Here is a 26,623-nt window from a genome sequence, read left to right on the forward strand (position 1 = left end):
ACTTTTGCCCCCCCCCCCCCGTCAACACAGACTGCGTATGGTCGGAGGGAAAGGAGGAGAGCCACCACAACATGGTGCCTCCCAGTCCCACTCCCAGTCCCCCCAACCAACGCAGCATGATACCATGATCGATGGTATCAAAAGCCGCTGAGAGATCTAGGAGGACCAGGACTGAAGAGCATCCCCTGTCCCGAGCCCTCCAGAGATCATCAACCAATGCGATCAGTGCCGTTTCCATGCTGTAACCCATCCTGAAGCCCGACTGGCACGGATCTAGATAGACAGCTTCATCCAGGTATTGAGGAAGCTGTCGCACCACCACACTCTCAACAACCTTCGCCGCAAAGCGGAGGTTGGAGACCGGACGGTAATTAGCTAATATAGCCAGGTCCAGGGAGGGCTTCTTGAGGAGGGGCCTCACCACTGCTTCTTTCAAAGCGGCTGGAAAGACACCCTCACTCAAAGAAGCATTAATAATCCCCTGAAACCAGCCTCGTGTAACCTCCCAGGAGGCCAGCACCAACCAGGAGGGACACGGGTCCAATAAACATGTGGTAGCGTTGAGTCTCCCCAAAATCCTGTCCACGTCCTCAGGAGCCACAGGGTCAAACTCCTCCCAGATAACACTCTCAAGATCTGCCCCTATCATCCCATCCGAGGCTACCCAATCGGAGTCCAGGCTGTCCCGAATCTGAGCGATTTTATCATGCAGATATTGCACAAAATCCTCAGCTCTACCCTGCAAGGGATCATCCCGTGCTCCCATCTGAAGTAGGGAGCGGGTCACCCTAAACAGGGCGGCTGGGCGGTTCATACTTATTCTTATAATCAATATATTATATATACATACCTACTACACATTAAATATTACATTCCATTATAATATCTTATACTCGCTTGTTGGTGTGTTATTGACCCTCTGGGGTAGCATAACAATTAAGGGCTCCTAGAAATAGATCTGGATAAATGAATAAGCGGAGCCAAAACACCGGGATTCAGATAACATTTCCACACTCCACACTCTCACTGTTTTCACTCTCAATCCTTCAAAAAAGTAATGTTAGTGTGTCTGGCCATGTTTCCTGTCTGGACTACCTCTCAAGGCTGACAATACTATCACACTCACAGAACCACAACATGCAAGAGAAAATACACAATTTGCTTCCATGTACCCCACAGTGGAGCTAGTACTCAGTGGCCTCACTTGGAGGATTCTAGACTGCCACAAAGATCCAGCCTGGAAGTGCCCATAGTCTAGGTGGAAACGTTAGCAGTACCTGTCCCAAAGGTGCTTTTCCAAAAGGCAACTGGACTTTCTTGGTAAGAAAGGAAATCCAGTTGCCTTTTGGAAAAGCATCTTTGGGACAACCATGACCTGGATGATTGGGAATCTCCATAGACAACTAGCAGCACCTGTGCCTCACTGATTATGCCGCTCATGGTGAAAAATAATCAGCTGTCTAATTGAGTATTGTTTCTGTCTTTGTTCTTATAAGTCTACAAAACCAAGCTGCTTCGAATAGAAGAAAAAGATGGTAATGATATCTATGTCATGGATGTTTTAGAAGTTATTAAAAGAGGTAAGAATTTTCCCTTAAATATATCACATATTAAATAGTGGAAACATTTTCACAAAATCTGAAAGTTTATTTGAACCCCATTTGAAAGTTCACATTAGTGTATTTAACTTGATTTAATATATTCATTTTAATTGCCCCCCAATCTAAAGCGACTCTGGACAGTGTACAATACAATCAAACAAAATTGAAAATGCAATATATTGAACTTATTAATGGAACAGGACAAATGAATAAAGAACAGGAACACAGGCTGAATCCAGCTGATAACATCCACACTCCCAAACGTACCTGACAGGAACCCCAGTCACTCTAACCTAAAGTCTTGAAGCCAGTTCCAACAGGGTGGGGATCACCCAAGATACCAGGGAGAACTTTCTTACCAACTGAATTTTCATCTGTATGATCAGAACTTCAGTGTTTGCTAGAACTTTCCTTGAGAAATAGTGCCATAGTTGTCTCAAAGGGAAAAAGAGGACAGCCATTAAAAACCTAGTGTTTCAAGTGCTAATAGGACATATTTTATTGTATAGAAGCCTTGTATAGGAGCCTTGGTAGTACAGGGGTTTAATGCACCCTGTTATTAACACAGCTGCCTGCAATTTCTGCAGGTTCGAATCTCTCCAAGGCTCAAGGTTGACTCAGCCTTCCATCCTTTCTAAGGTAGGATGAGGACCCAGTTTGTGGGGGCAATAAGCTGACTTTGTATAAAATATATAAAAGTATGAAGGCTATTGCTTAACGCATTGTAAGCCACCCTGAGTCTCCGGAGAAGGGCGGCATATAAATCAAATTTAAAAAAAAAAAATAGAAGCTCAAATTTCTAAAGAAGAGTGAAGTGTTTGCTGCAGGCAATCAGATAGAAATTGTCTCAAAAAGTGCATTTGAATATAGGTAGTCTTCCACTTACAACCCTTCATCATCATCATCATCATCAAATGTCTTTCAGTAATTCCTTTAAACTTCCCATATTCGTACCATTATGAATTATCAAAAGGATTATGGGATAGTATACAACTTTAAAAATGAATTTTTTTGTTTTCTTTTTGTTTTTTGGTTGTTTTTTTTTTGGTTTTTTTTTTTTTGGTTTTAAGAGGACGGCTTTAAACTGATCTCTTCACTCTTTTTTCTGTGGAAGTACCTTATTCCACTTTATTATTAGTGTTATTCAAACTCACAATAGAGTTTTTCTAAAGAGAATGTTTCTGTTTTAAATAAATATTCAGTATTTTGTCTGAGGGAATGAGGAACTAGGGCAAGTACCATGAGAAGAAAGGGGAGGGGACATTTTTATCATTCTACCAATTTTCTGTATCCTGATCAATCTGCTCCAGGGAGTCAGAAGGTCCTCCAAACAAGTGGGGGAAGGATTTGTTGTAGGAGGGTTGCCAATAGCCTCCCTTCCCTCTGCAAAAATGTCCCTCCTTTCAGGTTTGTTCATAAGAATCTTCTCTGAATCATCCACAGCTCCAGGACTGAGGTAAGGAACTGGTTTTGCAGTGTCAGGTGCTGCAGTATCTGTGTTGCATATAATTGGCTTCTCTAAGGAAAAAGATAGAACTGAGAAGATGGTTTGTTTACCCCAGGGCGATAAATATGGACCAATAGCAGTTGAAGAAAGAACCAATTCACCCACTAATACAGCTGCTTCCTCTTTGCCAGTTGCTTGCCATTGGCTATGTAATACATATAGTATGTGTATTAAACCAATGAAAGACCATATCCCTAATGAAATATTTATTCAGATTCTATCTAATTTCTGCAGGCACTGACCGAAATCCACAAGCAAAGGCCCGCAATTATGTAAGTCAAAGGAAATGCCAGGAGGCTCTGAATCTGAAAGTGAATGATGATTATCTGATCTGGGGTCTCACTAGTGACCTGTGGCACGTGAAAGATGAGTACGTATTTCACTATTTTTTAAAAAAAAATCCTAAAATTTTATAGACCTTGCTTTCCTGCTATCAAATCCATAGAACCCCTAACAATATAACTACAATACCACAGAATGTTGTGTTACAACTTTGAAAGCAACCATAATCTGAATCTTTTAGCATCAAAATAGTCATTCTTCCTCTGGATGCCACAGAAGAGTTCTATAGGTTAAATGTGACTTTGTGGGGAAGACTGTAGAATTACCTTAACTAGGATTTTTAGATTCTTTCATGTATGGATAGCACCATTTGCCCAACTAAATCTCTCTGGGAATATCTAATGCTTGCCAGGAGGGGTCTTTTCTATCACAACCTCAAGTTTCCCAGTGCCTCCAGGTCTGGCCTGCAAGGATCTGCACACGATGGCAGCAGAAAGTGAAAATTGTCTGTATCTCTTTGGTGCAGCCCAGACCAACTAATCCAATCCTTTCACTTTGTGCTGAATTATTTCCACCATTGTTTTTATAGTACAGACAATTCAATTGGGGAAGGGTTGCATCTAACGTATTTTTCGGAGTATAAGACGCACCTAGCTTTTTTGGTTTTTTTAAAAAAAGTGGTTTTTTTATTTTTTAGACGAACACACATACAAACATACAATGTATTTTCTTTGAACAGAGTATTTGGCTGGTTCACAAATTTAAATAGTGTTTGCCAATATTATCCTTCATCCTCATCTCTAATCTTAATCAAATTCAGTTTTTCCCTTCTATTCTATATTATACCCCTTCCCATTGTCATCTATTTTTATATCCATTCTCACATTGGTTAATTATGTAATATTACAATTGTTTAATACAAATTCAACATTTTAATATAAATCAATTAGTTATATAACTATCTTTTTTTGTATATTAATCAATATGAACATGAATATTCCAATTATTTCCATGCAATCCAATTTCTTACAAATCAATTAATTATATTTACCAATAATAATAAACCAAATAATTTTCCCCTCTTATGTTACTCATTTTCACATCTTAAACTCTCCCAACAACCCACAGTTTTGCCCGTATAATCCTCCAAATCACAACTTAATCATTTCTACTTTCATCACAATATATAATTAACAATATTTCAATCATTACAATTTCCCTAATTAAATTTTAAAATATTCTAGCTGTTATCCAAGCTATAATTTAATCCTTTTTACTTTCACCACCATATACCATTAAAGATATTTCAATTGTTACAGTTTATACTTATTCATATTTCTAAAAAAAATAAAAAATAAAAACTTATCATTGTCTAGATTTCAAAAATACAAAGACAAATATTCCAATTATTATTCATTTCATTTTTACAATCATGATTTCCCATTTATTTCTTACTACTATTCATATTTCAATTCTAAATATGTATAACATCTTTCTCTTTCATTTCTTTTTCTCCCTTCCCATTTTTATTTTTGCCTTTTTCTTTCTCCTTTTTTTCTTTTGTGTTTTAAAATCTTGAACTCTCCTCTTTTGCCCTAAATTTCCCATTGTTTGCACCTATCTTTTTTGGTGGGGGGAAAAAAAGAAAAAGTAATCTTCTGCCTCTGCCTAATTTTGCCTTGTTGCAGCAAGGCTTTACTTTCAGTTTCAGTTTCAGCATAGCTTGATTAGCACAAGGGAAAAAAAATCTGCTCCAGCAATTTATCTCTTTGCAGCAAGCAGCAGAGCCTGCACAAAACAGCTGAGAGCAAATCAGCTGAGAGTCGGGAGGCCAATCTAATCAACTTGTGCTAATTAGTCTATGCTGAAGCTGAAAGGAGCTGTTTTTTCTTGCTATTTGTTTGCAAAGAGGTAACTGCTGCGAGGCACAGGCCAAAGGGTGGAGGCCAGTGGGTGGGCCGGGCTACATTCAGTGTATAAGACACACCTAAATTTTCACCCCCTTATAGGGGGAAAAAAGGTGCGTCTTATACTCCGAAAAATATCGTAGTTGTTCCTCTCTATATACTCAACATCAGTAAATTAATCATCCTATGTTTAGGAACATGCACCTTTTGTTTAAGGTATTTTTTGGAAACATTAAGGTTGATAATCATTTGCCTGAAGAAGATCAAAATACTGCTTCAGTGGTTTAACTTTCCAAAGCAACATAAGGATTTTCTCATTTTTATCTAATACTTCTTAAAATCTTCCTGAATTTATGATTGTCTTAACTACCACAAGTCTGATGCATCTGTTATTCTCCTTGCCTTTGAGAGGTTCTAGCTGCAGGCAATTGGAGGGGTTTTTCATTCCATTTGGGTCCCACAAATATACTTACTATGATAGTATATATCTGTAGCATTCAGATCCAATTTTCCGCTCTACATCTCAACTGAATTGCTTAAAGTCTAGAACGGGAGATAAGAAATCTATGAGACAAAACTGACTTATCACTGAATTCATTCATTATTGTAGCAATCAGCAGCCATTTGAATTTTCTAGAATTCAGTTGTTTTAGGATTCGGATTTTACAGAAAAAGAAAAGTTTCCTCTCTCACCCTAAAATCGAAATTGAAATTAAAATGTCATATTCATAGGATGAAATAATTAAAAACTATATTGGATTCAGTCCAAGCCCAACACATTACTCCAACAGTAATTTCCTTGAAGGGCTAAATTTTAAGCTAGCTTGCTTCTTCTTTCCAGAATTTCCTACCTCATTACAAAGGACACCTGGATTGAGAGATGGCCAAATGAAGACGAATGTCAGGATGAAGAATTCCAGAATTTGTGTGATAACTTTGCTGAGTTGTACAACATACTGACTATATTTGGCTGCCCTAATTAAGGTACAGAAGAATGATAGGAAGGAAATTCTCAGAAGACAGATTTTTGAGCCAATACATAGGTTACTTTGCCTCTTGATCATTCAGTTTTATGTCATTTTGTTCTGCTATTTTCCCTTAAATTGTTTACACATAAAATAAATAATTGATTTCTTACTTTGGTGTGTTCTTGATTATTAATAAACAGTGGTGCTTCATAATTGTTTTTTCTTCTTCTGATCCATCCAATATTTGAAGTGATCTGAGCAGATTATAGAGTAATGTTTTAGTGATGGATGAATGAGTTGGTGGGTTAATATTAATAGGCCTATATACTCTTCTTGAAGGTAGATCTGTACCCAAAGAAACATCGATTGAAATGTGTTACTTTGAAGACAGATGTTTCAGTTTTATATGCTTAGACTTGGATACAATCTTAACTCTTAATAAACACTGATCTCAGAACATTTAATAGCTGCTATTTAATAATGACAAAACATTATTTGACTGCATCCACAGAAAACATTGCATTACATTAGAATGGGTTTTATCAGGTGACTAAGCCTGCTAGATTTGCCATCTGTCAAAATATGCCTCTTCTCCAGCTCCAACCCTGAGGATAGTAACTAATAGATGTTCTCTCATTGGCTCTTGACAGAGGAAAGGAAGGAAGGGAGGGAGAGAGGGAGGGAAGAGGAAGGTGCATCCATCAGTCCCTGTTCTGTATACAGTTCCCCTTGTATACTATAAATAAGAATAGCACATCAATCTAGGGAAAGTTTAAAATTGCCAGTGGTGGCAGCAAAGTTTGTGCCAGTATAATCCCGAAACTCAGTAAGGGTTACAATATAGCATTCTGGGAGCTGATGTAGTTGTTTGCAGTGCTGAAGAAAATTACAACATTACAGACATTACAACATTTTTATTGATGTTTTCCTCTGAACTGCCTTGAATTCTGATGAGGGAAGGCAGCACATTCTCAACCACAGGGGATGGACTTCAAACACTCTTCAAATTAAAGTTATGGAGATAAATCCTGTAAAGCAATTTGCTACACATTTCCAACAGATGTGATCTGATTGTTGTAAAACCATGAAATAGAGATGTTCCATGGCCCTTAAACATAGGTGATAAGAATCAAGCTTGAACTACAAAGAATGCAAGAATAATAAATCAAGAAAGTAAAGGCATAAATCACAAGCAGAGTCAGTATGTGCCATGTACCTCCTAGTTGATAGGATGTGGGCAAGAGTATGTTGTCTTACAGGGAAGATTATAGATCATAACTTACAGAGAATAGCACGAGTAGACTTTAGATAAAAGTGGGCTTTTTATGGCATTTGTGCCAAAATTGAGGTGTGCTTTTAAGTTTCTAAAGAAAGTGCACATCTTACAGCCATGTGAAAAAGTAAGCATACCCTCTTTGAGTTCTATGGTTTTACATATCAAGATATAATAAAAAATCATCCCGTTCTTGGCAGTTCCTAAAAGTAGGTAAAGACAAGCTCAGATAAACAGCACATGACATATTATACCACGTCATCATTTATTTTACAAAAAAAAAGCCAAACTGGAGAAGCCATGTGTGAAAACTAAGTACACATTATGATTCTATAGCTTTTAGAACATCTTCAGCAGCAATAACTTGAAGGAATAATTTTCTATATGATTTTATCAGTCTCTCACATTGTTGTGGAGGAATTTTGCCCCACTCTTCTTTATAACATTGCTTCGGTTCATTGATGTTTGTGAACATTTGTTTATTCACAGCACTCTTGACTGGATCATTGCAATACCTTGATTCTTTTTTTCAGCCATTCTGTTATAGATTTGCTGGTATGCTTGGGATCATAGTCCTGCTGCATGACCCAATGTTGACTATGCTTTAGCTGTTAAGACAGATGGCCTCACATTTGACTCTAGAATATTTAGTAATTAGGAGTTTATGGCCAAGTCAATAATTGCAAGATGCCCAGGTCTCGTAGCTGCAACCTTCTCTACCTTGCTTGACTGTTGGTATGAGATGTTTGTGCTGATCTGCTGTGTTTGGTTTTCATTAAATGTGGCCCTATGCATTATGGCCAAACATCTCCACTTTGGTCTTTTGTCCAAAGGGCAGTGTTCAAGAATTCTTGTGATTTGTTCAGATGCAACTTTGCAAACCTAAGTCATGCTGCCATGATCTTTTTAGAGAGAAGAGGCTTTCTCCTGGCAACCCTTCCAAACAACCCATGGTTGTTCAATCTTTTTCTAATTATATTGTCATGGAGTTTAACATACTGAGTCCTGTAGAGTCTGAGATGTAACTCTTGGATTTTTTGCAATTTTTCTGAGCATTGCACGGTCTGACCGTGGGTGAATTTGCTTTCCATTCCTGGAAAGATTGGCAAGTGTCTTGAATGTTTTCCATTTGTGAATAATCTTCCTCACTGTAGAATGATGGACTTAAATTGTTTGAAAATGGCCTTATGAACCTTCCCAGATTGAGGAGCAGCAAACATTGCTTCTCTAAGATCATTGCTTATGTCTTTCCTCTTTGACATTGTGTTAACATATAGCTCAATGCTGGAGGGCAGCAGACTCCTAAAACTTCAATTTCAACACCTGCTGATGATAAATTAATCAAGAGCACCTGATCAGCAGCATCTAGCTGCTACTCATCACTGCAGGCTTTTAAGAAGAGACTGGTCTTGGTATAGGGTCTCCTGTTTGAGCAAGGAGTTGGACTAGAAGACCTCTAAGATGGTTTTTACTATGTCCTGATACGTAAAACCATAGAACTCAAAGAGGATGTACTTTCTTTTTCATATGACAGTATTTCCATCAGAAATTTTAAAGACATTCCAGGGCGTGGGAAGATGCATATGCCTGCATTTTCCTGTGGCTGGAGTACACCAAAAAATAGACATTAAATGGGAAAATCTCTTCCTGCATAAAATTACTTTTGTAAAAAATGGAACCTCTGAAAGGTCTATTGCTTTGCCTTAATCTGGTCCCCTTCAAAAATACTGGGATTGTAATTTCCACAACTATCAGACAATTGTTATTTAATTTTAAGGCACACACAGGAAGAGAGAGTGGTGAATGAGACCTAATGAGATATAAAATTAAGATTTTATCTTATTGATTTAATTTCGGTCCCATAGATAACAATACTATTTGTTTCAATTCTAAGTTGAGGAAAGCTTACAGATATAAGCATCTTATAAAGAGAAAATGAAGCTGAACACGAAGAAGTCATGATGAAAAAGTATTGAGAAGATGCCTGTTATGATTCTAAACAACTTATACTGGAACAATCAAAATGTATCATTGAGTAAGTTTGAATTTTAGTGTTTCTAGGCACTCCCATCTCACATAAGGAGGGCGAGGAAACAGTTGCAGTGGAAGAGAGATGATCTTAGTGTCTGAGGAGGATCTTAGATCAAAAATGCCTTGTGATAAATCTGGTGTGGATTTAGGAACAAAGAATTGTTTACTGGCGATGCATATACTGTAGTTATTGCCATTTACCAGAAATTTCTGCCAGCTAATACTGTTAGACAATTAAAACATTTCATGGAACAGTAGAACTGAAACTTAGAGGATTTCCTAAGAAAAGGATACAAACAATGCTAGCTCAGCAGGACATAATCACCCAACACTCCAAAGACTTTGTTCATCAGCTTCACTCCCCCAGTACATGATATGTGCTTTTATTAAGAACTAGCTGATAACCCGGCATTGCCCGGGTATTTATTTATTGCCAGCTCCCACCTCTCTGTGTGTATCTCTCTCTCCCTTCTCTCTCTCCCCCTCTCTATCTCCCACATCTCTGTATCTCTTTCTCTCTGTGTGTGTGTGTGTCTCCCCCTCTTTCCCCTCCTCTGTATCTCTCTCTCCCTCTCTCTCTCCCTCTCTCTCTCCCTCCTCTCTGTGTGTATCTCTCTCTCTTCTCTCTCTCCCTGTATCTGTGTGTGTGTCTGTCTGTCTCTCTCCCTCTCTCCCCCTTCTCTGTATCTCTCTTTGAGTGTGTGTCTCCCCTCTCTCCCCACCCCCGTGTGTGTCTCTCTCTCCCCCCTCTCCCCCCTCTGTATCTCTCTTTGTGTCTCTGTCTCTCCCCCCTCTCCCCCTTCTGTGTGTGTGTCTCTCTCTGCCCCCTCTCTTTCTCCCCGTCTCTGTATCTCTCTCTGTCTCTCTCTCTCTCCCCCCCCTCCTCTGATTCTGATCTGAGGCATCAGGCAGGCCATGAGGCACTCTTGCAGTGCCTTGTGCAGCACAGTGAACTTTAGCACACTTCACAATGAGGGAGATGGGGTGCCTCCTCCTCCTGGAGCCCATTACAATGCGGAGCAACAATGCAATCCTGCCCCACTCACCCTTAGCACAGGATACGGTTTACAGTTCTGAGGCCGAAACGGCGGGAGGGCTGCCTTGAGCACAAATGTGGCATGAAGGGAAATACAGGGTTGCTTCACTCCTGCACTAAGCCTCTGGCCATCACCTTGCTGTGTCCCGTCCCCCCACCCCACCCGCAGCTCTTCGGCCGAGCGTGGTGGGTGCAAGATCCAGCCCAAAGTGGCAGAAGGCAAAGGCTGCCTTGAGCACAAATGTGGCATGAAGGCAAGTCTGGAGCTGCTTCGCTCCTGCACTAAGGCTCCGGCGGTCCTCTTCCTCCTCCCCCTCCTCCTCTGGCCAGATGTGGTGGGGCGGGAGGGTGTGCTGTTACCATGGCAACTTCAGAGGGTATATTTGTATTTCTCCAACACTGCACAAAGGCTAGACTTGCCGCCATTATTATATGTAGAATGATGTACGTTGTTTTTTTATCGTTATCCTGAGAAGAAACAATTCCAGTGTGTATTCTATTTGAAAGCCAGTTAATTCCTGTAACCAAGTTTGTATTTTTTTTCCAATTTTTTTTTTCCAATTCTGGGCATAACCACCATGAATGAAAGAAGGTACCCTGTTTTTGTCCACATTTCCAACAATTTGGGGTTAAATTTGGGTATATTTTTGCCAATCTTGAAGGTGTCAAATACCAATGATAAAACATTTTGTATTGGTTCTCTTTATATTTTGCTGATTTTGTTATTTTATAATTTCTGTTCCAAATTGTTTCTAAATCCTCTAATTCAATAGTATGCCCTACATTTTTTGCCCAAGCTATCATCACTCCCTTCACTATGTCCTCGGCTCTGTCAAATTCTACTTTTTTCTGATACAGTCTTCAAAAATCTCCTTTTTATTATATTAATTTTTATTGTTATAATGTACAATGCACATTTTACAGGTTTATAAACCTTTCTTCTGCCTGAAATTGCTAATCCCTCTAGTGTTCACTTTTTGAAATCATGAAATTACTTATCCTTGTTTTGTCTTGTAAATAAACTGAAATAAACTGCTTGTTCTTTATAATGAATTCCAAACCTTATTGTAAAAGCTTAAGTATTTCAATTTCATCTGGGCCCTTAGTCCATTTATAACATTCTAAGATTAAAATCTTATTTAGCTTTTTGTTGCTTATTTCAGGTTATTTAAATTCTTAAGCTTATGATGAAATTTTTCTTTTGTTCAGGATGGAAGGCAGACTCATTTGGTGAATGTGTGGAAGGTGTCCTGGTTCAGGAATGGGTGCTTAAAATTGATTTGTGCAATGGTCCCCTATCCATAGTTTCAACCTGCTCTTTCAGCAGGAGCCATGAGTCCCAGAGGACCCCTAAACTGCCCACCAGATCTGTTCTAAGTGTTACCCCATTCAGAATCAGAGATGTTAACTCTCCTGACCCCTGGGGGGCCTAAACCATCAACCACTCTTGTTAGGGTTGTATCATAGCTGGTTTCTCCCCACCCAGGCCCTAACAGCCTCAAGGCATGATCCAGCAGCTGAATAGCATCATTTGTCAAGCATGGGATAGAGATGTATAATTGGGTATTATCAGCATATTGATGATAATGAAATCCATGTCAGCAATGACCTCTCCCAGCAGCTTCATGTAGACATTAAATAGGAGTAGAAAGAGCCCTGAGCCAAACCACGTTACAGGGCCAGTGGCTGGACCTCTCCTTCCCCACAAACCAACTAGTGCTGGCTATGGAGAAAGGAGGAGAACCACTCCAAAATAGCATCCCTCCATTCCCAATCCTTGGAGCTGATCCAGGAAGATACCATAGTTGATGGTATTGAAAGCCACTGAGAGATACAATAAGGCCAGGATAACACAGCATCCGAAGTCCTCTAGACAGAGGTTATTCACAAGTGCAACCAATGCTGTCTCAATCAATAGCCTGGCCCAGGGGTGAACCAGTTTGGGGTGGTTTGCCCGAACCAGTAGTGAAAATGCTATTGGTTCACTGGAACTGGTAGTAAAAAAATGCTTTAAAAAGTAATAAAAAAGGTCTGACAATCACGCGGCACAGCTGATTGTTTGAACTTTTTTTTTTCTTTTTAAAGCATTTTTTTACTAGCGGTTCAGGCAAATAGGTAGTAAAAAAAAAGTTTTTAAAAACATTTTTAAAAGGTTCCGACAAGCAGCTGGAACAATCAGCTCTGCAGCGTGATGGATGGAAAATTTTTTCACTTTTTAAAGTATTTTTTTACTACCTATTGCCCAAACCAGGGGTGGGTTCTAAATTTTTTTACTACCGGTTCTGTGGGCGTGGCTTATCTTGTGGGCATGGCTTGGTGGGGGGGTAATGTGACTGGGTGGGCGTGGCCAACTTTTTTTTTTTTTTTTACTTTTAAAAGCATTTTTTTCTACAACCTTAAGAGGTTGCAGAAAAAAATGCTTTTAGAAGCCTCTGACGATCAGGCAACTCAGCTGGGATCGCCAGAAGCTTTTAAAGGCATTTTGTTTTCTACAACCTCTTTGGCCAAGGTTGGCAGGGTAAGCAAGCGGCGACCAGGCCAGGGACCAGTTCGGGGGTGTGGCCAGCCAATGTTATTACCGGTTCTCCAAACTACTACAAATTTTTCTACCGATTCTTGCGAACCGGTGTGAACCGGGAGCAACCCACCACTGGTCCAAACCAGTATTTTTGTGTAAAGTGATAAGTTTGTTTTTGAGCTCTCTGTGACTCTGTGAGGTTCCTGCTTGTTGCAGGGGCCACTTTGTGTGAAGTCCAGCTGCTTTTGCATTGTGTGTGAGTCAGTTGTGTAGCTTTTGTGTTATTTCTGTGTAAAGTGTGATAGTTGGTTTTCCCGGTCACATGCTCACCAAGCCACGCCCACCAAGCCACATGCCCAAGCCATGCCAACCAAGCCACACCCACAGAACTGGCAGGGAAAATTTTTGAATTTCACCACTGGCCCCAATCCTGACTGAAAAAGATTTGCTTTATCCAAGGACTTTTATAACTGAAGACTAGTCTTTTTTTCTTTAAGTTCCTATAATGCAATTCCAAATAAGGCCAAAAGTAGGCATTATTTTAATTGTACAAATCTTCAATTTAACTTCATTTTACTCCCTCCTATGAGCTGTTTAATTTTATCTATCTTATTGAAATTCAAACATTTCAATGAAACGTTTTTCTATTTATATTTTTCCTGCCTCCAGATGCAAAATTAAAGCACAACAAGTAATTGTTCTTGTTATCCCAAACCTTGTTTGAGAGACACACAGGAACTGCCTTTTTCATTTTATTTCCAAGAAAGATAAAGTGAGGCTGAGTTCACAGTCAGGCAGCCTCAAAATGTGATCAGTGTTATGCAAAACCAGCCACTGGTTTATGAGTCATGATTTATGGTTTAGTTCAATATGTGAATATAGTCTGAATGACAGAGATATAACAAACATGAACTCATGTCTGATGTTACATAGGCTGGAATGAAATAACCTCCCCTTGACTTTGAAGAAGGCAAGACAGAAGAAACTGCCTTTAACAACAATGTTGTCCCATGAACTGGATTGAATTAGAGGCAAGGCTGACTACGGAGGCCTCTATCTAGCCATTACAAATTTTTAGGGCACTTGCAGGGAGGCAAGAGAAATAATATGCATCATGACATCATCACTCAAATAGTCATCTGCACAATGATGTTATGATGTATGTGATGATGTATGTGATGTCATCATGGCTTGTCACCAATGCCAGTGCAGGTCTGAACTGGATCTTTAACTGAAACTGCATTAAGGGAATGAAGTTGAATGCAGTTTTCCAATGGAAACTTAAGAAAAATAGTCCATGCAAACTGGAGGAGGAAATGTCAGATGAAAGATGGCTCTGCAAAAATTGGAGCCAATGGCTGCTGCAAAGAACAAAGACTTGGCAAGTAGACCAGCTCTTAAAACCTATTCAGACAAGGAGAGGACTTGAGATCACTCGCAAGTGGTCCTGACAGCTGCTCTTCACAAGGAGACTGCAAGTGGTTTCCAGTGATTTTAGAGCTGTGGGAGATGATGCACGATACTATCTTAGTCAGACCATGGCAGGCACCTTTAAAGGACACTATGTCCACATACCTGCTTTTCTAATTACTTTTGGAAATTGCTTGTTAACTGTTCTTCAGTTATTAGAAATCTTTGATTGACAAGTTTGATAGCACTAGGTGAGTTTCTCTTCAATCCTTAGCAAAAGAAAGTGTTGACTACAAGATTAAAAATAAAAATAAAAACAGCAAAGGGGTGATTAAAAGTTTGATTTTAGAAATCTTACAACTGCACTAAAGGTCCAGATAAATTTGAAATAAGATTTTGGAATTAATTAAAAAGAATCCTTCCTATGGGATAATGCTTTTGTTTTAAATATTTTTAAAACATGGTAAGATACAATTTTTAAACATTGGATATTAGAAGGAACGAGAAGGAACTAAAGATTATAATTAAAGGAGAAAACATAAACTCAACTTACAATTACAGAATGGAGCAAAATATTCTAACATTGGAGATACTGAAAGATGCTTTTGAAAAATGGATTTGGAAATTATTATTAAAAGTATCAATAGAGAACATCTGCTCCTATAGAGAGATTTGTCTAAAAGAAGTTATGGAAGAGGAACAAGTTTCATTTGATAAGATCAAGACTGAATTGAAAGTGGGTTTACAAATGACCAGCTACAATGATCTGGAAAAAGATGTTACACTGGACATACAAAAGAAACTGGCTGATGTTTTAGTAATTAAAAGAGACACACAAACAATAAACCAGGAGAATGACTTGGATAATTTTCCTATACTAGGAATACTATATATTCCTATACTATACTCTATACCCGTGATGGCGAACTTATGGCACGGGTGCCACAGATGGCACACAGGGCCATATCAGTGGGCACGCGAGCTCAGCTCTGGCACTCACGTGTGCGCTGGCCTGCTGATTTTCGGGCCTTCTGGTCCCACCGGAAGTCGGCAAATAGCCTGAATCCAGCTCCGGAGGGCCTCTGGGGGGGTGGAGAAGGCCGTTTTTGCCCTCCCAAGGCTCCTAGAAAGCCTACTGGGCCAACTGGGCCATCATGTGCCAAAAGTGGGGGGAGTGCAGGGGGGGTCATGCATGTATGTGCGGGGGGGGCAGTGTTACAAGTAAATGCCTTATTCTCAAATAAGGAAAATGTATATTCACAGAATATCAGGGGTTAATTTATATTTCCTTCTTAATGTATTCATATGTAACCACTCCCATCTATTACTTCACCTCACTAATATAAAAGGGAACGTATGGACCTCCCACTTGCTTCTATCTACAATCATTCAGAGAATATAGAATGCCTACTGTAAATAAATAGTGCTATGTTTGAATACTTCGTTCTTGAATCATTTATTGAGTCTGATCCTTAAAATTACGCAACAATCTGGTAGCAGAGGATGGTTGGATTGACTCAATAAAAATCAGATATGCCTAAGAGAGAAAACTCCAGAAACAAAAGAGAAAGACCCAACACCAGGGCACACAATAAAGAGATGGAAACGGATCAAGAAATGATCGATGAATCCACAACTATAATAACAAAAGAATCTGAAGACTGTGCTACAGACAACGAGGAGATAATCGATGAAACTGATGACCAGGAAGAGAACGAGATAGAAAACAACAAACTCAGATCAGAGATACTGAGACTATTGAAAAGCCAAAAAGATGACGAAAATCTCATCGCGAACCTCCAAGACATCATAAAAAACAGCGGAGCAGCGAGAGAAAAACACATCGTAACAGATGAATCTAAAGAACTAAAAATGGTAAGCGAATTGCCTGTAGATAAGAATATAACAAAAAAGAAGACTAACGGTCCCACACAAAATTTTGAATGGCAGCCATCTTGGTTTCAACAGACCACTAAGATGAGCGAAGCAGAGCCAATCAGAAAACAGAATTCAAAATGTCTGGCGCGAAAAGCCCTACATAGTGTAAAAAGTAAAAAAGAAAAAATCTACTCTTCAGAAGAATCTGATACAGACATCGAAGAAACTTCAATCGAAATGCAAATAGAATCAGCAATGAAAACTCTCTTTGCAACATTCGGCCCAAAATTAAGAATTACAAAAGAGTCAACGAAAGCTGGCAATCAAAGAATAAAGAAAAGACAAGCAAGCAAGCAAACATCTCGGAATCTACCCGCTTCTATCCAAACGACGAGAGCACCAACGCCTGAACCCAGAGAACCCTGTAAATACTCCCCCACGCCACAGACGATTCCAGGGACCAGAGACCTCAACAGGAACAATTTCAGTGAAAAGAAACAAGCGCCAGTCGTCACCTGGACACCCAAGATCGAACCGGAGACCGAGTCATCGGAAGAAGAACACTACGAGGGAGCTACAGCAACGAGAACCTCTCCCGACAGCTTCAGAAGCAAAATGAGCAACGCGCATGCGCAAACACACACAGACAACTACGGAGGACATGAAGAGCAGAGAGAGCCATTCAGACTCGTTGCAAGCATACCCACACCATTCTGCAACTATCAACATTTACAAGATCATGGACAACCTCCAGTTGTAAGTAATGGAACAAATAATATTGGGAACTTGCCCAATGATTTCCCAAAACTGAGAATAGATGGTATTAATTTGCAGGAATGGTGTCAACAACTTCAGGTTGTTTTTCTAAAAGAGAACTTATTATTCTTTATAACTAACCCCCCCAAAAGGCCTTGGACTCTAAAATTGGACTGCCTGCACCACAGAGCATTCTACTTATTAATATCTAGTATATCTCCTGCTATGTACCATAGTATTAAGCATAACTTGACTGTCTCAGAAATTATTCACTGCATGTTTAAATTGTTTCATAGTGAAAGTGTAGCGACCACTACAAGAATGTCTAAAGATTTCTTCTCAGCTAGGATAAAACCTGGGGTTACTATAAGTGAACATTTGATATCTCTAAACAAAATCAGGGCAGAGCTACATTTAAGGGGAGAGATAATTTCAGATCAAACAATGAAAAGTGTTATCATTAATTCATTAGACCCATCGTGGGATAACTACATATCACATTTAGACACAATTAATTTGGGATACTTATCCATAGAGAATTTATCAAATAAGCTAATAGCTGAAGATAATTTAAGAAGGAGCCGCTGTAATACTCACATAGAACATAGACAAAGTAAGAGAGTAGTATTTCAAGAAAAATATCGAGAATCAATTGAATGTTATAATTGTGGATCCAAAGAACATTGTAGAAGAGATTGTCCTAAATTTCTTAGAGAAAGACAAAAACATGACTATAGAAGCAAATACCATAACAGACAATCGTCCATTGATAGACATAGATATAGAAACTCACCTAATTTTAGAGAGCATAGAGGGGGCAGAGATAATTCGAGAGATAGAAAGTCTGGATCATTAAATGGATTAGATAAACATAATATAACTAACATACAACATTCAGGGGATAATGATTGGCTCATTGATTCTGGGGCAACTAATCACACAACACATAACAAAAAAATACTATCTTCCTTTATAGAAGATAAATTTGTAATTAAGGTAGCCAATCAAGAAAAAGTCCAAGTTATTGGTAGAGGAAATGTAAACTTACCCGGTCTAGGGAAAATAGAGGGGGTATTATTAATATCAGAAATACCTCATAACATACTTAGTGCAATAAAACTAAGTAGAGATTCTGACATAAATATAGTATTCTCAAAAGGAAAAGCAACACTAGAGAAAAACAAAACAAGTTTGGGTAGTGTGGTTATCAAAGGGGGTCTACCATATTTGGTCATAAAAGAAAAATGGCTACACAATATTGATTCAAACATGGAAGATGACACTAACATAGAAAATGAAGACAATAGCAATAGTGATAATGAGGAACATGAAACAAATCATAACCACAAAAACACATCTACTAATGACACACTCAATAACAAAAAACCTACAATTGGAAAACCAATCCACGATGAATGTGCACATATATTACATAGAAAATTGGGACATGCTAGTTTTCCTGTAGTACAAAAAATGATTGAACATACTGAAGGTGTTAAAATAAAAAATTGTAAAAATTATTTGGAATGCTCAGTATGTAAGTCCTCAAAACTCAGAACTAATCCCAAGCCAAAAAAGGCAACAAGATCAACTAATCACATTTTTGACCTGGTACATATGGATCTGGTTGGTCCATTAACCCCATCAATCACATATAGAAAATGATACTTTCTAACTATTGTAGATGACTATAGTCGTTACGGATTTGTCTATACTTTGAAACACAAAGATGAAACATTTCAAAAATTTAAAGAGTTTTACAAACGTGTAGAAACACAGCATAATATTAAAATAAAACAAATCATGACAGATAGGGGGTCTGAATTCATGTCAAAAGAATTCTCCCAATGGCTAAAAAACAAAGGAATGCTACACTTCACATCTAGCCCTTTCTCTGCATTCCAAAATGGAGTGGTAGAGAGAAAGAATTCGACACTACAAACCATGATTAGGTGTACATTAGAAGATGCTGGTTTAGGAAAACAATTCTGGTCAGAAGCATTACTATATTCCAATTATACTCAAAACAGAACTTGGTCCAGCATCGTAAACAAAACGCCATACGAATTAATGTATAATAGAAAACCCAAAATAACACACATGCACATATTTGGAGTCACAGCAGATGTACACATACCAAAACAATTGAGGCGTAAAGGAGAGAACGTATCCAGAAGACTTAGATTCATGGGATACGAAACAGGCACAAAAGGGTACAGATTTATTGATAATAACAACAAATTCATAATTTCTAGAACAGCTGTATTTCATGAACAGGCCAATTGGTCTAAAATACATCTTAATGAGATATTCCCAACCACAAAATTAGACACTGAGCATCAAGATAAAATAGATAGAGAAGAACTCAATCACAACACACATGGAAACAAAAATAAAACATGGACAAATAGTCACCCCAGAATAAAAACAGATTCATTAACAAAAAAGGAGGCAAGATACCTACACGATAATGATAGCAAACCAGAAAAAACAATCAGATGTAACAGAAATCAGGTGCCAAGTAAATACAAGGATTACATAATGTACATGAATAATGAAACATCAACACCAAACACATACGAGGAAGTATTAAAGCTCCCCATTGAAGAAAGAAAAAAATGGGAATTAGCCATGGCCAAAGAGATGGACAGTTTGCGAGAATTAAGTGTATTTACACCTACTCCTGCACCTAAGGACAAAACTATTATAGGCACCAGGTGGATATTCAAAATTAAAAATCTGGAAGAAGGCAACACATTATATAAAGCTAGATTAGTTGCACAAGGTTATGCTCAAAAATATCCTGAGGATTACACAGACACATACTCTCCCACAGTAAGGACTGAGAGTGTTAAGACAGCCTTAGTTATAGCATCTGCACTTAATCTTGATGTATTTCAATATGACATACAGACTGCATATTTACACGCAAAGCTTGATAAAGAGATATATGTAAGAGCACCTCATAGCCAATACACAAACAAAAATGAAACTTGGTTATTGAATAAAAGTTTGTACGGATTAAAGCAATCTGGCAAACGTTGGTACGAATGTTTAGTCAACGTACTCAAAACTATGAATTTCAATGCCACTACTGCAGACAACTGTTTCTTTGTTAAAAAAGAAGGTGACTCTCTAGAATTTGTGTTAATTTATGTGGATGATATTTTATATATCGGTAAACATAAAGAGAAAAGAGATACATTTGTAACAAAACTAAATGAACATTTTTCTTAAAATCATTGGGAAAGGTAAACAAATATCTTGGAGTTCAAATCAGTAAAACCAAAAAAGGATTTAAACTTTCTCAGAAAGATAAAATTATAGAACTCCTGAACAAATGTAATTTGAATGATGCTAAGACTTGTGATACTCCAATGCAGACCGATTTCTTAAGAAACATGGATGAATCATCCCCTGAATTTAAAGATAATACACTTTACAGATCAGTTATTGGTTCCCTTTTGTATATATCTAATTGGACTAGACCTGATATTGCCTTACCCCTCAATCTGTTATCCAGATATGTTAGCAAACCCTTAATGTATGATTGGGAAGCCGTTAAACGAATATTAAGGTATTTAAAGCACAGCTTAGACTTCTGCCTACTACTGGAACCTAATAATGTTAAAGAGCCCATTCTCACTTGTTACGCTGATGCGGATTGGGCAGGTGATACTAAATGCAGAAAAAGCACATCAGGTTATATATTTTTTCTTAACGATTGTCCAGTCTACTGGTATACTGGAAAACAAGATTTAGTGGCCACATCAACAACCGAGGCAGAATATGTTTGTTTGTCTAAAGCCTCCAATAATCTTGTATGGTTTAATTATTTATTATCAGATATTTGGAAAAATCCTTCATTACCATTTATCATACATGAAGATAACAAAGCTGCTATTGAGATATCTAGATCTGATGCTATTGGTCAAAGATCCAGACATATAGATATCAAATTCAAACACGTAAGACAATTATCTCAAGATGGATTTATTAAAGCCGTTCAGTGCGAAACATCAGAACAAATAGCTGACATATTGACTAAGCCTTTGCCATCTAAACAATACAAATATTTAACTTCTAAACTACAAGTTTTATATTGCTTTGAATCTGAATGTAATTATTGTTGTATATCGAATCGGCATTTAGAGGGGGATTTGTTACAAGTAAATGCCTTATTCTCAAATAAGGAAAATGTATATTCACAGAATATCAGGGGTTAATTTATATTTCCTTCTTAATGTATTCATATGTAACCACTCCCATCTATTACTCCGCCTCACTAATATAAAAGGGGACGTATGGACCTCCCACTTGCTTCTATCTACAATCATTCAGAGAATATAGAATGCCTACTGTAAATAAATAGTGCTATGTTTGAATACTTTGTTCTTGAATCATTTATTGAGTCTGATCCTTAAAATTACGCAACAGGCAGGGCGCATAGAATTATGGGTGTGGGCACACACACGTGCGACCCTCCTGCGCTCCCCCCGCCTTTGGCATGCGATGGAAAAAGGTTAGCCATCACTGCTCTATACAATAGAGTCTTGTTTCCCTGTCTCTTGAGTAACAGGGGAACAAGTAAAAAAAAAGAGCTACCCAAAGAATCAAGGATATAGAAGCACAAAATAATGTAGCTATCCTTAGTAACTTGAAATGGCTGAGCAAATGCAAACATTCTTTTCAAATAGACAGCTATTTAAAGTTACAAATGCCAAAACATCTTAGGGAGATATTTATGCTAGCGAGATTCGAACAGCTTGACACAATGGTCAGATATGGGAGATTCCATTCTATACCCTACAATGGACGTCCCTACATTTGCAGAGCGGCAGAGGTAGAAGACCTGGCTCACATCCTATTTGATTGTTGCCTGTATAAGAGGGTGAGACACAGGTACCTTGGTCTATATACTAAATGAATGATCCATTGGGAATCCCATATCAAAATAACTTACCTAATGTACAGCCAGAATTTGAAAACAACATTTAATACATCACAGTACCTGAGCAACCTGGTTTGGTTGAGATCGGCATATGTGGGACTGATTGGGGTAGATTGTAGGAGTGACACTGAAATATAATTTTATCATATTTTATTTATCCATATATTAAATTATTGTATTTTATTCCAATCTCCCTTTAAATTGTATTTTATTCCAATTCCATTTTAAATTGTTTTTATCAGATTTTAGTAATAATTTGTGTTTGGAGCTCTGCATTTTGATATGGCCCATGGGCTAATCAATAAAGTAAATTAACAATAGAGGTTTGTTAATATTTTGAAGAATCTTGAATCTTGAAGGAAGACTTACAAATACAATTATTTGATTAAAACAAAAATTGTTAGAAGTAAAAGGAAGAAAATATAAAATTGTTTCATTGGATCAACTTTAGCATAGATATGTTGTTATTTTTGTAACCCTTAATGTACTTTTACTAATACCAGGATTGAAGTGGCAATGTTTTTGTTTATAAATAAGAGAGGGAATGTGGAAGAAGTGCTCAACTGTCGTATTTTAAGAGGAGGTGTTAAATTACTAAAATTGTTTATACTTGTTGCGATGCAGGTTGAAAGTCACTTTTTTGTTTCTTTTCTTTTTCTATTTATTTATTTATTTTATTTATTTTATTTGATTTCTATACCGCCCTACTCCCGAAGGACTCAGGGCGGTGCACAGCCAAACAATAAAACACATACAATACAAAATTTAAAAGTAGAATAAAATCAAATTAAATAATTTTGGCCCCAACAAATTTAAAACCCCAAACTTTTAAAACCAATTTAAAATTGAATGTATAAAATACTAAAAGATATTTAAAAATTAAAAATCTTTTATAAAAGAGGGAGAAAATTAGGCCAGGCCCGCCTGGTGAAATAGTAAGGTCTTTAAAGCACGGCGGAAGGTGCGCAGATCCGGGATCCTCGGTATCTCTGGGGGAGCTCATTCCAGATAGTAGGTGCCTCCACAGAGAAGGCTCTCCCCCTGGGGGCCGCCAGTCGGCATTGTTTGGCTGACGGCACCCGGAGGAGCCCCTCTCTATGGGGGCGTACCGGCCGGTGGGAGGCTATTGGTGGTAGTAGGCGGTCCCGCAAGTACCCAGGTCCTAAGCCATGGAGCGCTTTAAAGGTGGTAACCAAAACCTTGAAGCGCACCCGGAAGACCACCGGGAGCGAGTGCAGCTCGCGCAGGAGGGCTGTTACATGGGAACCCCATGTCGCTCCCATTACCACCCGCGCGGCCGCACTCTGCGCCAGTTGGAGCCTCCGGGTGCTTTTCAAGGGGAGCCCCATGTAGAGAGCGTTGCAATAGTCCAGGCAGGAGGTGACAAGGGCATGAGTGACCATGCGTAACGAGTCCCGATCCAGAAAGGGACGCAACTGGCAAATCAGGCGAACCTGATGAAAAATCCTCCTGGTCACCGCTGTCAAGTGCTCTTCTAAAGACAGCCGTGAATCCAGGAGGACGCCCAAGTTGCAAGCCCTCTCCGTGGGGGCCAATGATTCGCCCCCAATAGTCAGTGATGGCGTCAACTGACTACATCTGGACGTCGGAAACCACAGCCACTCGGTCTTGGATGGGTTGAGCCTGAGCCTGTTCCTCCCCATCCAGATCCGTACGGCCTCCAGGCACCGGGACATCACTTCAAGGGCATCGTTGGGATGATCTGGGGTGGAGATGTACAGCTGGGTGTCGTCAGCGTACTGATGGTACTCCACCCTGAAACCACGGATGATCTCGCCCAGCGGCTTCACATAAATGTTGAACAGGAGAGGCGAGAGGACAGACCCTTGCGGGACCCCACATATGAGGGGCCTCGGGGTCAACCTCTGTCCCCCTGTCAACACAGACTGTGACCAGTCAGAGAGAAAGGAGGAGAACCACCGCAACACAGTGCCTCCCACCCCTAACTCTTCCAACCGGTGCAGCATGTCCCGAGCCCTCCAGAGATCATCAACCAATGCGACCAATGCCGTTTCCGTGCTGTACCCGGGCCTGAATCCCGACTGGAACGGATCCAGATACGTCGTTTCATCCAGGTGCTGGGGGAGCTGTTGTGCGACCACACTCTCAACAATCTTCGCCACAAAGCGAAGGTTGGAGACCAGACGATAATTTACCAACATTGCCGGGTCCAGGGAAGGCTTCTTGAGGAGAGACCTCACCACCGCCTCTTTCAAGGCGGCAGGAAAGTCACCCTCACCCAGCGAAGCGTTTATAATCCCCTGGAGCCAGCCTCATGTCACTTCCCGGGAAGCCAGTACTAACCATGAAGGACACGGGTCCAATAAACAAATGGTCACGTTCAGTCTACCCAGAATCCTGTCCACGTCCTCAGGGGTCTCAGGATCAAACTCATCCCAGATAACATTCTCAAGACCTGCCCCTGTCTCTCCCCCTGAGACTACCCAGTCGGAGTCCAAATCTTCCCGAATCTGAGTGATTTTGTCATACAGATACTGAACAAAATCCTCGGCTCTACCCTCCAAGGGGTCCTCCCGCGCTTCCTGATGGAGCAAGAATATACTATATTCTTACTTTTTTTCTTTTCTATTTTTCTTTTCTGCCCCTTTCTTTCTGTTTTATATTTTTTTAGCTTGTATCACTTTTTACTTATGTAAGTACAATTTTTAGTAACATTACTATTCTAAAAAACTGTGATGCTTATGCAGGAGACAAAGATTGTCACTTTGGAACAGACATAAGATCTTGTTTAGTAGGATTAGTACAATTGGCTTAAACTGTAATTCTGTAGAGTATCATCTAATACAGATTATGTAAATGGCAAGTGCCGGCCAGTCAAATTTCTGTTCTTCTTTGAGCCAGAAGATTATGTTCTTTTGGTGTAATTAGATAGAAGCTGTCTGTGTCCCTCCTCCACACTACCCTTAAATATAGCATAATATTCCAATCATGAGGTCTGGACTGCTGCCCCCACACACATCAGCTACGTCCTCATTGTTCCAGTCCTCATGTATGATTACAAGTATGAATCATGTTTTAACTGCACAAGCCTGAATAGTTTGCTGAGAGCCACAGATGATTAACCAAGAGAACTATGTGAGGAAGTGCTATATTTAAAATGTTCTAGCTAGGAAAAAATAGTCCGTGCTCCTCTCCCCCCCCCCCATCGCCTTCCAACAAAAATCCTTTGTGGGGGAAATCATTTTCTATCAATGCTTGGCCATTTCTATCTTGGCCATTTTTTCTATCAATGCTTGGAGGGGTTAGGAATAGGGGGCACCGTGCTTCGGTGGTTCTCCTCCTTCCTCTCTGACCGTTCGCAGTTTGTGTTGGCAGGGGGGCAGAGGTCGACCTCAAGGCACCTTATTTGTGGGGTGCCGCAAGGGTCAGTCATCTCACCCCTTCTGTTCAACATTTATATAAAACTGCTAGGCGAGATCATCCGTGGTTTCGGGGTGAGTGTTCATCAGTATGCTGATGACACACAGCTATACATCTCCACCCCAGACCACCCCAATGATGCCCTTGCTGTGATGTCCATTGCCTGGAGGCCATGCGGGTCTGGATGGGGAGAAACAAGCTCAGACTCAACCCCTCCAAGACCGAGTGGCTGTGGCTTCTGGTGTCCCGGTATAGTCAGCTGGTACCATCACTGACAATTGGGGATGAGATCTTGCTCCCCACAGAGAGGGCCCGCAACTTGGGTGTCCTCCTGGATTCACGGCTATCTTTAGAAGATCATTTGATGGCCGTGGCCAGAGGTGCCTTTTATCAGGTTCGCCTGATCCGCCAGTTGCGTTCCTTTCTGGATCGGGACGCCTTGCGCACAGTCACCATGCCCTAGTCACCTCCCGTATGGACTACTGTAATGCTCTCTACATGGGGCTCCCCTTGAAAAGCACCCGGAGGCTCCAACTGGTCCAGAATGTAGCCGTGCAGATGATTATGGGCGCAGCTCGTTGCGCCCATGTAACACCTCTCCTACGCGAGCTGCACTGGCTCCTGGTGGTCTTCCGGGTGCGATTCAAGGTGTTAGTTATCACCTTTAAAGCGCTCCATGGCTTAGGACCTGGGTACCTACGAGACCGTCTTTTGCCACCAATAGCCTCCCACTGACCAGTTCGTTCTCACAGGGAGGGACTACTCAGGGTACCGTCAGTCAAATTATGCCGACTGGCGACTCCCAGGGGGAGGGCCTTCTCTGTGAGGGCTCCAACCCTTTGGAATGAACTGCCCCCTGAGATACGAAATATCCCTGATCTCCATGCTTTCCACCGTGTCCTCAAAACCCTGATGTTCCAACAAGCGGGGCTAAACATATGAACATGTGAATGTTTTTAAAATGTTATCTAATTTTAGGTTCTATTTAATTGGGCCAAACTATGTTATAATAATAATTTTAATTAGCAATTTTATGATGTTTGTGTATCTATATTTTTCTTGACTGTACACCGCCTTGAGTCCTATGGGAGAAAGGCGGTACA

The 26,623-nt window shown here is 39.7% G+C and overlaps 1 protein-coding gene and 1 long non-coding RNA gene across 3 annotated transcripts in view; one reads left to right on the forward strand and one right to left on the reverse strand.

Moving 5' to 3' along the window:
- LOC132708866 (ophiophagus venom factor) overlaps positions 1-6,434 on the forward strand; it is a 120,420-nt gene extending 113,986 nt beyond the window's left edge. Inside the window, exons 38-40 of the mRNA XM_034434447.3 lie at positions 1,497-1,580; positions 3,343-3,478; positions 6,139-6,434. Coding sequence (XP_034290338.2) covers positions 1,497-1,580; positions 3,343-3,478; positions 6,139-6,280 — 362 coding nt within the window. The 3' untranslated portion in view covers positions 6,281-6,434. The remainder of the gene's footprint in view (positions 1-1,496; positions 1,581-3,342; positions 3,479-6,138) is intronic.
- Positions 1-26,623, reverse strand: part of LOC132709533 (uncharacterized) — a 36,594-nt gene that overhangs the window by 8,094 nt on the left and 1,877 nt on the right. The window contains exons 1-3 of one of the 2 annotated variants that reach the window (XR_015732350.1): positions 10,616-10,798; positions 6,436-6,519; positions 5,771-5,840 (exon numbers count right to left, since the gene is read on the reverse strand). This is a non-coding gene — a long non-coding RNA (uncharacterized LOC132709533). Of the gene's footprint in view, positions 1-5,770; positions 5,841-6,435; positions 6,520-10,615; positions 10,799-26,623 lie in introns of those variants that run through there. The other variant, XR_009620563.2, reaches the window with a different exon arrangement.

The sequence above is a fragment of the Pantherophis guttatus genome, chromosome 2 (assembly GCF_059756535.1).
Source record: "Pantherophis guttatus breed Tessera chromosome 2, ASM5975653v1, whole genome shotgun sequence".
Classification (NCBI taxonomy): domain Eukaryota; kingdom Metazoa; phylum Chordata; class Lepidosauria; order Squamata; family Colubridae; genus Pantherophis; species Pantherophis guttatus.